The sequence below is a fragment of the Propithecus coquereli genome, unplaced genomic scaffold (genome assembly GCF_000956105.1).
Source record: "Propithecus coquereli isolate 6110/MARCELLA unplaced genomic scaffold, Pcoq_1.0 Scaffold180, whole genome shotgun sequence".
Lineage (NCBI taxonomy): Eukaryota > Metazoa > Chordata > Mammalia > Primates > Indriidae > Propithecus > Propithecus coquereli.
Genome location: NW_012142746.1, coordinates 2,565,548 through 2,577,598, shown reverse-complemented (window position 1 = coordinate 2,577,598; position 12,051 = coordinate 2,565,548). Strand labels below are relative to the sequence as shown.

General features: G+C 53.0%; 1 protein-coding gene across 2 annotated transcripts in view; it reads left to right on the top strand.

Moving 5' to 3' along the window:
* Nucleotides 1-12,051, top strand: part of NOD2 (nucleotide-binding oligomerization domain containing 2) — a 32,780-nt gene that overhangs the window by 2,205 nt on the left and 18,524 nt on the right. Inside the window, exons 2-6 of one of the 2 annotated variants that reach the window (XM_012642624.1) lie at nt 2,382-2,490; nt 3,360-3,475; nt 4,287-4,753; nt 7,633-7,738; nt 10,231-12,046. In XM_012642624.1, coding sequence (XP_012498078.1) covers nt 4,295-4,753; nt 7,633-7,738; nt 10,231-12,046 — 2,381 coding nt within the window. In that variant the 5' untranslated portion in view covers nt 2,382-2,490; nt 3,360-3,475; nt 4,287-4,294. Of the gene's footprint in view, nt 1-2,381; nt 2,491-3,359; nt 3,476-4,285; nt 4,754-7,632; nt 7,739-10,230; nt 12,047-12,051 lie in introns of those variants that run through there. The other variant, XM_012642625.1, reaches the window with a different exon arrangement.

The window sequence follows — 12,051 nt, the reverse complement described above, 5'->3', positions numbered from 1 at the left end:
AAAGTCAGGTAAACTGATACCTCCCAGTTTGTTCTTTTTACTTAAGATTGCTTTGGCTATACGAGGTCTTTTCTGGTTCCATACAAAGCGTAGAATTATTTTTTCCAGATCTGTGAAGAATGATAATGGGATTTTGATAGGGATTGCATTAATTCTGTAGATCACTTTAGGTAGGGACAGTCACACCTGACCAGGCTCAAGGGGAGGGCGGGCCATGTGGCCATCTGGGGGAAGGCGCTGGTTTTCACTGTGGGTGCCATGGTGGCCACTGGAGGGCTTTGAACAGAGTCACCTGCCCTGCCTTGGGGTCTCGCAGGCCATCCAGCTGTGGGGTGGAGAACAGACTGTAGGAGGGGGCGGGGGGCAGTGAGGTGATCATTGCCGTCATCATTGTCGTCATTCTGGGGAGAGGCCATGGGGACTCGCACCTTGGCAGAGGTGGTGAAAACAGTCTCAACTTTCGGATTTGGGATATCTTTTAGAAGGTTGGGTTGACAGGATTTGGGATGCAGGAGAAAGAAGGCGCCAAGGATGACCCCAAGCATCTGGAAGTTTGGAGTTACCATCAGCTGAGATGGGAGCGGTTTGGGGGAAGATCAAGAGTTTGGTCCTGTGCTTGTCAAGTTTGAGACGCTGTTAGACATCCCTGCTGAGTAGGCGGTTGGGGAAAGTTTTGGGGGAGGTCGGAGTTGGATATAAAATTGGGGGCATCATCACCATATAGTTGGTCTTTAAAGTGTCAAGAGCAGGTGGGCTCAGCGAGGGAGTGATATGGAGAAGGAAAGAAGGGGCCCCAGTATTAGGAACCAGCCAAGGAGACAGAAAGAACAGCCAGTGAGATGGGGGGAAAAGTCAGTGTCGGGGTGGCCCGGAGGGCAGCGAGGAAGATGCCCAAGGAGGAGGCAGGGGCGAGCATGACCCAGGCCCTTGGCAGAGCAAGCAAGATGAGAGCTGTGGATCGAGCAATGGGAGGTCACTGATGACTGTGACCAAAGCCATTTGCCAGCGCTGGGTGGGGAAACCCCACCAGAGGGACCGGAAGGAAGGGGAGGACCTGGGGACAGCAGTACAGGCAGCAGACAAGCAGGCCTGCTGGAAAGGGGGCTGCTGAGAAATGGGATTGGAGCCCATCGGGGAAGGGGGTCGAGAGAGGGTTTTGCGTTTACAACAGAGAAATCAGTGTGTTTGGGCGCTGGTGGGAACTGGTCTCTTAGAGAGAGAAGCTCAGTGAAGGGGAGGAGCATGGGGGAGGGGAAGGGGGTGGATCCGGTGCCCTCGAGGGGCTTGGTCCCAGCGAGGATCCAGGGCAGTTCAGAAGTTGGGCTTCCCTTGGCCCCGCTTCCTCTCCTGTCTGTAGGGATCCAGTGGGCCGAGACTTCAGCACTTAAGCAAAGCAGTCGCTTCTTGGCTCCAAAGAGGCGAGTCTCGAGTCTGGCTGTGGTTTCAGGAAGGAAGGAGGTGGCAGGGCTCAGGCCTTGGCCTGGGGAAGAGGGAGGGCCCACGTGGGTCACCCCTTGACCCTTTCTTTCAGCAAGGAAGTAGCCGTTTCTTTGCACGGGCCTCATTTTGGGGAGAACAGTAGTGTCTTGAAGTTGAATAAGTGAAGCAGAGAAGGAAAGGCAGTGGACAGAGACTGAAATATTAATATGTAGTCTGGAGAGGGCAAGTCTGTCCAGGTGATAAAGGGACAAGAGGTCGGATTTTATGAAATAGGTGATGAGTGAATATCATCTGTTTTCTTTCTCTCTCCCGATTTAAACTCAAGCAGGAGAAACTTAAGCTAGACATAAAGAAGAACTTCCTGAGCTGGTTAGTGAGGACAGCACCAAGGCCAGGTCTCCCTCCCCAGATGTGTAAGATGAGACAAGGGCACTGCCTGCTCAGGGACAGGGGCTGGCTGAATCGGTCCTCAGGCATTCTCTCTGCTGTGAGGTTCTGGAAGAAGGCCAGGGCAGAGATGTGACTGTCTGGCGCTGGTGGGAGGACAGAGCACCAAGCCTCAGGGCTCGTGTCTGCCTCTCCTTCCTGGTGTTCACGGGACTCCGACGTCACTAGCCTGGATGTGTGTGGCTCAAGTATCTGTTGGGCTGCACCACACTTGGTGTGTTTGGAAAGGGCCCCTGCTTACTTTCGGCCTGTCCCCTCGTGGGTGAGCACACCCATGGTGTGTCCCACGTCCCCCAGCGGGGTCTTTCAGTGAGGGTCGTGGTGGATGCACCAAGCTTTGCTCCAGAACTGCCGAGAATTACCTAATTCCGCACGGCTGGTTGGCCAACTCCGGCTCTGGCTCATCCTTTTGGGATTTCCCCCGGAGGTGGGGTCTGTGGACGGATCCAGGCCTGCCAGTCCTGTGCCACTGGGCTTTTGGCTTCCTGCTCAAGGTCTGCGCAGACAGCGTGGCCATTAATGGGCTTCGATGGGGGAAGAAGGAGGCCCAGCCTCGCCCAGTGAGAAGGAAAGAGCAGGTGTCCTGCCTCGGACAGTCTCCGGGTAAGCGGAGCAGGTGTTGTCCTGTCTCATCTTAACTTTCCACCTTCTTTAATTCCGGCTGTGCACAGACTCCCTAGGCCTGGGGTCGGGGCTATTCATGGTGGGAGAGGGGGTGGGTGGTTATCTTCCCAGGACCTGGGCAGGGGTGGCTGGTGTTGCCACAGCTGGGAACCACTCCAGGGCCAAGCCTCGAGCTTGTCCTATGCCTTCCTGTCCTCTCCTTCCGTCCCCCACCGGCCCCTGCTCCTCTGCTCGGGGGTAGGCACAAGGAGGGGACCTGCCTGGCTGGAGAGCACTGTTTTTGTTACTTGTTTAGAGCAGCCTCTGCAGTGGGCACACCCTCCCTCGCTCCCTCCCAAGCTGCCGGACACTCGAGTAACCTAGATGCCTCAGTTTCCCCATCTGGCCAGCGCAAGGTGCTGGCCCGTACGTCGGCAGCCTTCTGAGAGAGTGGAGATTTCTCCTTTTGCTCACCTTGGCTGCCCTTTGAAGACAGGCACAGATTGTTCCCGTCCCTCCCCTCCCTTGGCAGATTTTTGATTCACGGACATTCCCCTAGGGCTCTGGGGACCCAGCGCTGTGCCAGGCTCAGGGATGCCAGGTCAGACGAGCAAGACCCAGGCTCTGGCAGGAGCCAAGCAGGGAGTGAGACACATAAACAACCAACAGGAAAGAGACAAAATCCCCAGGCCACTTGGCTTGGCCTTCTCAGAATGTTCCCGATTTAGAAAAAGAAGCTGACGTCTCTCTTCTTTTTCCATGCCTCACCCTTTCACTTTCGGTTTCTTGGGGCACAGCAGCAGCCCTTGTCCCGGACCCCGTGACAGTTGTAGAACCGACCATGCTGAGAGATTTTCTCTGCCGCTCAGGGACCCTCCCAGGCTTGAAGCTCCTGGAGTTCTGGGGACTGGGTTCAGAGCAGGCTACTGACAGCAGCAGCGGTAGCATGGACGCCGTGGCGTGGTGATGAGGACATAGGAGGAAGGTGAGGGCCTTGGGGCAAGGTAGAGGGGAATGTTGACAGGGGACAAGGCACCAGTAAGCTTGGAGGTGACTTAGTTTGCACCATGACTTTTCACTTCGCCTCGATTGGGATCTTTATAGCAATGCTCTGGGTCCACCCCCTTGGAGCAGCAGTGTGTTAGGGACCCAGGATGGGCTTGCGGAGTTCAAGGCTTGCATTCTGAAGTCACACCGCTTGGGTTCAAATCCTAGCTCCACCTGTCTGGCTGTGCGAAGTTGTACAGATCAATTAGCCTGTCTGTGCCTCAGTGTCTACATCTGTAAAATGGGCTGATCATAGCACCTACTTCAGAGTGCATGGGAGGGTTAAATGGATTCATACAGGAAAGCACTTTTATAGAATGGTTCCTGGCACATTGTATGTGCTTAATAAATATCAGCCATTAATGAAACTGCTGTGGCCTGAATCCAGCCAGCGTGGAAGAGCCCTCTCGCTCTGTCTCAAAGAGAATTAATTTCCTGATCCCTCGGGAGACTTTGTTCCTAATATTAGCTCAAGCCTTTTAAAACTTCTTAAGCCAGAGATCAAGCATGGATAGAGGAGTTAGGGTCTTGATTTAATTCTTGGTTACTTCAAACTCTCTCTGGATCCTTAAAGGGTTGCTCTGTGCCTCGATTTGCACATCTGTATAATGGGGAGCTTGGATTAGGTAATGTCTGAGGGTAGAACCATGGTCCACTTGGGCTCAGGTGGGGCTGGCTTGTGCCGGCCTTGTCCCACACCCCGTCTGGCTTCTGGAGAAGTTCTGTACTGACCTTGTTCTCCTCCCCAGGTTGCGAAATGTGCTCGCAGGAAGCTTTTCAGGCACAGAGAAGCCAGCTGGTGGGGCTGCTGGTCTCGGGGTCCCTGGAAGGCTTTGAGAGCATCCTGGACTGGCTGCTGTCCTGGGAAGTCCTCTCCTGGGAGGACTACGAGGGCCTCAGCCTCCTGCGCCAGCCTCTCTCCCAGTCGGCCAGGTGCCTCTTGGACACCATCTGGAGCAAGGGTGCTTGGGGCTGTGAGAAGCTCATCGCGGCTGTCAGGGAGGCCCAGGCCGACAGCCAGTCCCCAGAGCTGCGTGACTGCTGGGACCCCCACTCACTCCACCCGGCCCGGGACCTGCAGAGCCACCGGCCAGTCATCGTCAGGAGACTCTACAGGCATGTGGAGGGTGTGCTGGACCTGGCGCGGGCGCGGGGCTTCGTCAGCCAGTACGAGTGTGATGAAATCAGGTTGCCGATCTTCACGTCCTCCCAGAGGGTAAGACACTCCGCCCTGTGTCACAGAATTCACAGGAAAGGGGAACTTAGTCACCAAGACCGATTTGTCCTTGTGAAGTCAGTCCTAGGGGAAACTTGGTCCATGGGATTCCCCCTACAGAGGTAGGTAACACTGGCTCTGGATTGTTGGCCACATGCCACTTCTGATGAGAGGAGGCGTGTGTGGCGGCCAAGGGCGTAGATTTTGGAGCTAGAGTGATGCAAGCTCAAGGTCAGCTCTGTGTGACCTCCCGCTTCCCTGTGGAACCCCTGTATCCTTAATCTGTCCCGTCTCAGTATCCTCATCTGTAGAACATTGATAAATAGCCTTTTGGTGCCTATCCTACAAGGTTCTCGGGAGGATTCAATGAGTTAATTTGTGTAATGCTTGTAGCAGTGTCTGGTACACGCTGGGCACCCACTGAGATGGCCACTGGTGGAGAGTATTTCTGTCATGGATCATACTCTGCACTTGTACACTTTTATTGCTGTCTGTTTTAAATTAACAGCTCAACAGATCAAAACAGTTCATTACATTAAATCAATATTTGATAATTAATATAGCACATTACATAGGATTTCTGATATGAAATTGTTTTAGATCATGTATGTTCAGAGTTGGGCTATAACTGCCCCTGAAAATGTAATGATTCAACAGAAACTACAAGGACAGAGAAGTATCTACTAGGTATTTTTGAAACTCTCCCGTTTTATTCCCAAACGGTGATCCTCGGGGCTCCTGTGTGGCAGGTGGAACACTCATTAACATCCCATTTTATAGATTGGGAAATTAAAGCCCAGGAAAGCGGTTTGAGTAAGTTCAGGGTAGTTAATGAGAGGGCCAGTGCTGGACCTAAGATTTTGACTCATTCATTCATTCATCCTTCATTTATTCATTCATTTATTTATTCAGCCAGAATCTATTAGGTGCTTACTATATGCCGGGCTCTTTCTTACAGTTTGTTGGGTTCAGAGTGCTTTGCACATGGTAGGTACTCGATAAATACTTGTTGATGAAATAAACGAATTGTTGAATGAATGAATAAATTGGAATTACATTGCAGTGTTAGGATGGGTTAGGTTGGGGAACTTTTTTGTTTTTATTTTTGTCTGTTTTTTAAAGAATATATTTGGTGTCCAAGTGAGTCTAGGTAAGCCTAGGCTAAGATTGATGAAATAAACTAATCTGTCTTCAAGGCTGATTTAAAGCTGGCTCAGGCGGCTAAGTATTTACAGAACAGACATGATGTGGTCCCCTTTAATTAGTGCACATGAAACCTACAATTTTACCCTGAGCACCAACTTGAGCCTGGCTCCAAGGGAATCACAGAAGACATATTACTCAATGTACCTACCTTGATGCCTCTTACAATTTGTTAAGGGGATCCAACAAGCCCATCTGAGATGTTACAAGATCGTGTCTTGTCATCTTTGATCAGGTGTTCGACAGTGCAGTCTGGTGTGGATGCTCTGAGGGGTCTGGGGAAGGTACCCTCTATCCCTAGTGCCCAGAGGAGATAGGGCATGAATAGAGGAAGTATTTTGATTGGTGAAGAAAAGAAAATGAGATAATTCATGCGTGAAAGAAGAAGTTATAACGGAAATCACAAAATATTCATAACTGAACAATAATGGGACTATTACTTATCAAAATTTATTGGATGCAGCTAAAGCAGAACATAGAGGGAAATTTATAACCTTAAACACTTAGATTAGGAAAGAAGAAAGGCTGGATTTTGATGGGTTGAGAATTCATCTTAAGAAAGGTCTAAATAGAAAGGAAAAGCAAACAGTGAAGGCTAGGACTTTGCAGTTTTCCAGGTGAGCAGTGATGCTGGCTTGGATCAGGAAGGAGGAGAGCAGGTGACGAGAAAAGGCAGGTGGTATAGCTGCACGTCCGGTCTGCAGACACTGGCCACAGGTGGCCGTTGAGCACTTGAAACCCGGGTGGTCCACACTGAGTTTCTACAAGTGCACAGCATACACCAGACTTGGAAGGCTTAATATAAAAGAAAGAATGGAACACATCTTGCTAATTTTTAATATTGATTACATGCAGAGATGGTAGTATTTTGGGTATCGTGAGTGAAATAGAATATATGATTAAAATTAGTTTCATCTTTTTTCCTTTTACTTTTAAAAATGTGGCTGTTACAAGATTTGAAATTACGCAGGTGCTGTGCATTTGTGCTTGCATTGTATTTCTGTTGGGCTGTGCCCTTCTGGACATACTCTGATGGTGGAGCCAACAGGAGTTGCTGACGGATTGCCAAGGGCAGCTTTCAAGGGTGACTCCAAAACTTTGGGGCTGATCAAGTGGAAGGATGAAGTTGACATTAGCGGAGATGAGGAAGGCCGTAGGTTTGGCGTCTATGTGGGTAGATGAGGAGTTTAGTTTTGGATATGCTAAGTTGGAGGTGTTTATGAAACATTTGCATAGAGAGTAGAGATGGAAAATGGGCAGGTAGATGTGTGAATCCAAGGTTCAGGGGAAACTTCAGGCTGGAGATGAAAATGTGAGAGTCCTGAGCAGAGATCCTAGTCGAGCAGTCGAGCTATGAGACTCGATGAAATCACTTCTCTTCCAAACGATTTACAGCTTCTGGAATCATTTTCCCTATCTTTGCAAGTTTACGTCTTTATTTTGTTTTGTTTTGTTTATTGTTTGGCTATTCACTCTTTTACTGGGTTTTGCAAGGGAACCAGACTGGATGCATTTAACTTCTTTAAACTCATGTGGTTTTTTGATTGTTTCTCTGGCCTTTTATTCTGGTGGAAGAGAGACGTCCATGAACTTGCATTAATAGTAAACAGTAGAAACCTCCCCACATTGCTCCATCAGACTTTCTGGAAAAATAACAGCTTTTGCCTTTCCCACAGGCAAGAAGGCTGCTGGATCTTGCCACAGTGAAGACAAATGGATTGGCTGCCTTCCTTCTACAACATGTTCAGGAACTACCGGTTCCATTGGCCCTGCCTTTTGAAGGTGAGTATATGTTCTCAGTGCATCAAAAAGGGGAAGGAAGTCAGTGCAGATTCGAGGTTAAGAGCAAATTACATGACACTTAGCATTCCATGCACTGGCTGCACAAGCCTCCCTAAGACTCAGTTTCCTCATTTTTAAGGCTAACATCACCATGTGTCTCAGTGGGCTTTTGGGAGGATTAAAAGGATGAAAGTGTGTAGTGTTATCTATTAGCTTTCATTACTTCCTGCACCGTATAGTGATACCTGGAGCTGTTGAGGGTAACTACAGGTGTTCCTTACTAGCCAAACTCTCATTATCTGTACCGAAAAGATGTGGATATGCTCTTTGAGATAAGACTGGTATCTCTTGATCTCGGAAATTTAGCTACTCACAATCAGAAACGCGAGAACCAAGTGGATTTAGATAATGAGGTATCCCCCGGTAGCCACGGTTACCAACCAAACTCAGGAACAGGGGAGGCTTGGATAGCACAGCTTGAACATACCTAGCATCCTGCTGAGTGCTTTGTGGACAATATCTGCCCTTTGCAAAACCCCGAGAAGTAGGTATGTTTTTTCCACCTTCCAGCTGTGGAAACTGGCCCGGGAGGTTAAGAGATGAGGCAGGGGAAGATGGGTCCGATTGTAAACTGTCCCCACCTACACTTCCTCTTTTCTTGGGAGAAGAAATTGTCAGTTGGAAAGAGAGGATGCCACCCTGACACTTTTTAAAGCTTGTTCCCACATTACTGTAGGGCATGCTGGTTGGCACCGAAGCCCCTGAGCTGTGCATGGTGCTAGCAGATGGATTTGTCACCCTGGGCACTGCCCTCTGGGCAGCAAGGAAGCCCGAGGCAGGGAGGGCTGGAAGCCTGTGCTTGGAACCTGGGTGTGCAGCAGCTCATCTAAGAACAGGATTCAGACATCAATGCATGACACGGGTTTGCACAGCACCGAGCATGGTGCCCAGCCCAGCCCTGGGTTCATTATTTGCTGTCGATATCATCAATAGCTGGCCGTTAAGGCATTGTAACACCATGCCAGGATGCAAGAGTCCCTCGCTTCTAAAGGTGACAAGGTGACGTGTTAATTTCTCTTGAAAATGAGAGATTTTTTTTCTGGAGAATTTTGAGATCATTGGTAATGGCTGGAAAACCTGCCTGGGAATCAGGTTGGAAGAGGAAGACATATATTTGATATATACTGGAGAGGAAGATATACATCTGTGGTCTCTGTTTGGTGCTCTTGGTATATCCAGAGGACAGAAAGAGCAACAGTGATCACGAGCTCTGGGAACAAAAGAGGAGACCTAAACACAGAGCATCACCCTTGTGCGACTCTACGGATACTCTTAGAGCAAAGAGCTCACTGTAAAAACGACCTGCTAGCCTTTGGGTTGAAGAGAAATGGGCCGGCATTTGGTTGGGGCAGCGAGGCTGTGATGGGGTGAACCGTGCCGAGGTCCCACCAGGCTGGGTTTCTGAGCCAGCACTTCCCCATTTCTGGAAGGGGGAACTAACCCCTGCACCGGAAATGGTCTGCTCACGTTGGTTTCGGACGACAAAGGAAGAGCAGCAGCCCTCTGGGCACACCCTGTGCACGAGGACTGCCCCGCCCGGGATGCACGAGCAGGGCGGGGAGGTGGGGGCAGGACCGGAGGGCCTGTCTGAGTGCTTGGCCGCCCTGGTGACCCTGAGGCCTCCATATCCCACCGGATAATGCAGGACTGTCTCCTCAGCTCAGGGTCTTCGATTCATCACGTCCGCAGGGTCTCTTCTGCCATGTCAGGCAGCATGTCACGGGTCCTGAGGATCAGGGCGTGGACACCTTTGGGGAGCCACACTCACTGACAATGACAAACACCAGTTTCTGAGAGTTTGCCAAGTGTCGGATGTTCTTCTAGACTCTATTTTTATCTCATCGCCTCCCGAAACAACCCTTTGAGGTGTGGATCGTCCCCATTTCTGCAGATAAGGCAGCCGAAGCTCAGAAAGACTACGTGGCTTCCCCAGGTTTCAAACTCAGGCGCGCCTGACCTCAGAAACTGCCTAACTAACCTTCTGCTTCCCTTTAGAAAAAGGCCACTAAGACTGAGAGGTGAAGGGACCCGACGGGGGGCACTGAGCCAATATGGTGGGACAGACATGGGGCGCAGGTCTTGTGGCCCCAGCCCGTCTGATCTGCTACGCCACTTCCTGGTGTCGGCTGATGGCCTTCGAGCACGCGCTTTGTGTTGGGTACCGTGCTGAGCACTCGCCATGCGTTATCTTTGTTGCTCCGTGTGAAAGCTCTCTGAGGCAGGGACCATTTCTCCCACCCTACGGGGCAGAAACTGGGGCTTAGGAAGGTTCTGTGATTGTCCTCGAAGTCGGAAGCTTGTGAGCAGAGGAGACGGGCTGGCCACCCACTGGCTGTCCTGTCCCATCAGTAACGTCACCCTCCCCCTGCAGCAACCCACTCTCTGGCCGGGGCCCATCTCCACCCTCACTTGCCTCTTCCTCTGCCTTCCAGCTGCCGCGTGCAAGAAGTACGTGTCCAAGCTGAGGACCACGGTGTCCGCCCAGTCTCGCTTCCTCAGCTCCTACGATGGGGCGGAGACCCTCCGCCTGGAGGACATCTACACGGAGAACGCGCTGGAGGTGCGGGCGGACGCGGGCGTGGCTGGACTCCCACAGCAGAGCCCCGCCACCCTGGGCCTGGAGGAGCTCTTCAGCACCCGCGGCCACGTCAACGAAGACGCGGACACGGTGCTGGTGGTGGGCGAGGCGGGCAGCGGCAAGAGCACGCTCCTGCAGCGGCTGCACTTGCTGTGGGCCGCGGGGCGGGACTTCCAGGAATTTCTCTTCGTCTTCCCATTCAGCTGCCGGCAGCTGCAGCGCGTGGCCAAACCGCTGTCCGTGCAGATGCTGCTCTTTGAACACTGCTGTTGGCCGGATGCTGGCCAGCAGGACGTCTTCCAGTTCCTCCTGGACCACCCCGACCGCGTCCTGTTGACCTTTGATGGCTTCGACGAGTTCAGGTTCAGGTTCACGGATGGTGAACGTCACTGCTCTCCAACCGACCCCACGTCTGTCCAGAACCTGCTCTTCAACCTCCTGCAGGGCAACCTGCTCAAGAACGCCCGCAAGGTGCTGACGAGCCGGCCGGCGGCCGTGTCGGCGTTCCTCAGGAAGTACGTCCGCACGGAGTTCAACCTCAAGGGCTTCTCGGAAGAGGGCATCGAGCTGTACCTCAGGAAGTGCCATCGTGAGCCCGGGGTGGCGGAACGCCTCATCTGCCTGCTCCGAGCGACCTCAGCCCTGCACGGTCTGTGCCACCTTCCTGTCTTCTCGTGGATGGTGTCCAAATGCCACCAGGAACTGTTGCTGCAGGAAGGGGGCTCCCCGAAGACCACCACGGATATGTACCTGCTGATCCTGCAGCACTTTCTGCTGCGCGCCTCCCCGCCGGACGCAGCCTCCCGCGGTCTGGACCCCGGCCTCCTTCGAGGCAGGCTGCCCACCCTCCTGCGGCTCGGCCGGCTGGCTCTCTGGGGCCTGGGCATGTGCTGCTACGTGTTCTCAGCCCAGCAGCTCCAGGCAGCACAGGTCAACTCTGACGACATTGCTCTCGGCTTCCTGGTGCGTGCCAAAAGTGTCGCGCCTGGGAGCGCAGCGCCCCTGGAGTTCCTGCACATCACTTTCCAGTGCTTTTTTGCTGCGTTCTACCTGGCGCTCAGTGCTGACATGCCGCCAGCCTCACTCGGACACCTTTTCAACTGTCGCAGGCCGGGCGGCTCACCGCTGGCCAGGCTGCTGCCTGTGCTGTGTGTCCAGGGCTCGGGGAGCAAGGAGGACAGTGTGGCGGCTTTGCTGCAGAAGGCCGAGCCGCACAACCTTCAGATCGCGGCAGCCTTCCTGGCAGGGCTGTTGTCCCGGGAGCACCGCGGCCTGCTGGCCGAGTGCCAGTTGTCCGAGAAGGCCCTGCTCCGGCGCCAGGCCTGTGCCCGCTGGTGTCTGGCCCGCAGCCTCCGCAAGCACTTCCACTCCATCCCGCCAGCCGTGCCGGGGGAGGCCAAGAGCATGCACGCCATGCCCGGCTTCGTCTGGCTCATCCGGAGCCTGTACGAGATGCAGGAAGAGCGGCTGGCGCGCCAGGCTGTGCGCGGGCTGAACGTGGGGCACCTCAAGTTGACATTCTGCGGCGTGGGCCCTGCCGAGTGCGCCGCCCTGGCCTTCGTGCTGCGGCACCTCCGGCGGCCCGTGGCCTTGCAGCTGGACCACAACTCTGTGGGCGACGTTGGCGTGGAGCAGCTGGTGCCTTGCCTTGGCGTCTGCAAGGCTCTGTAGTAAG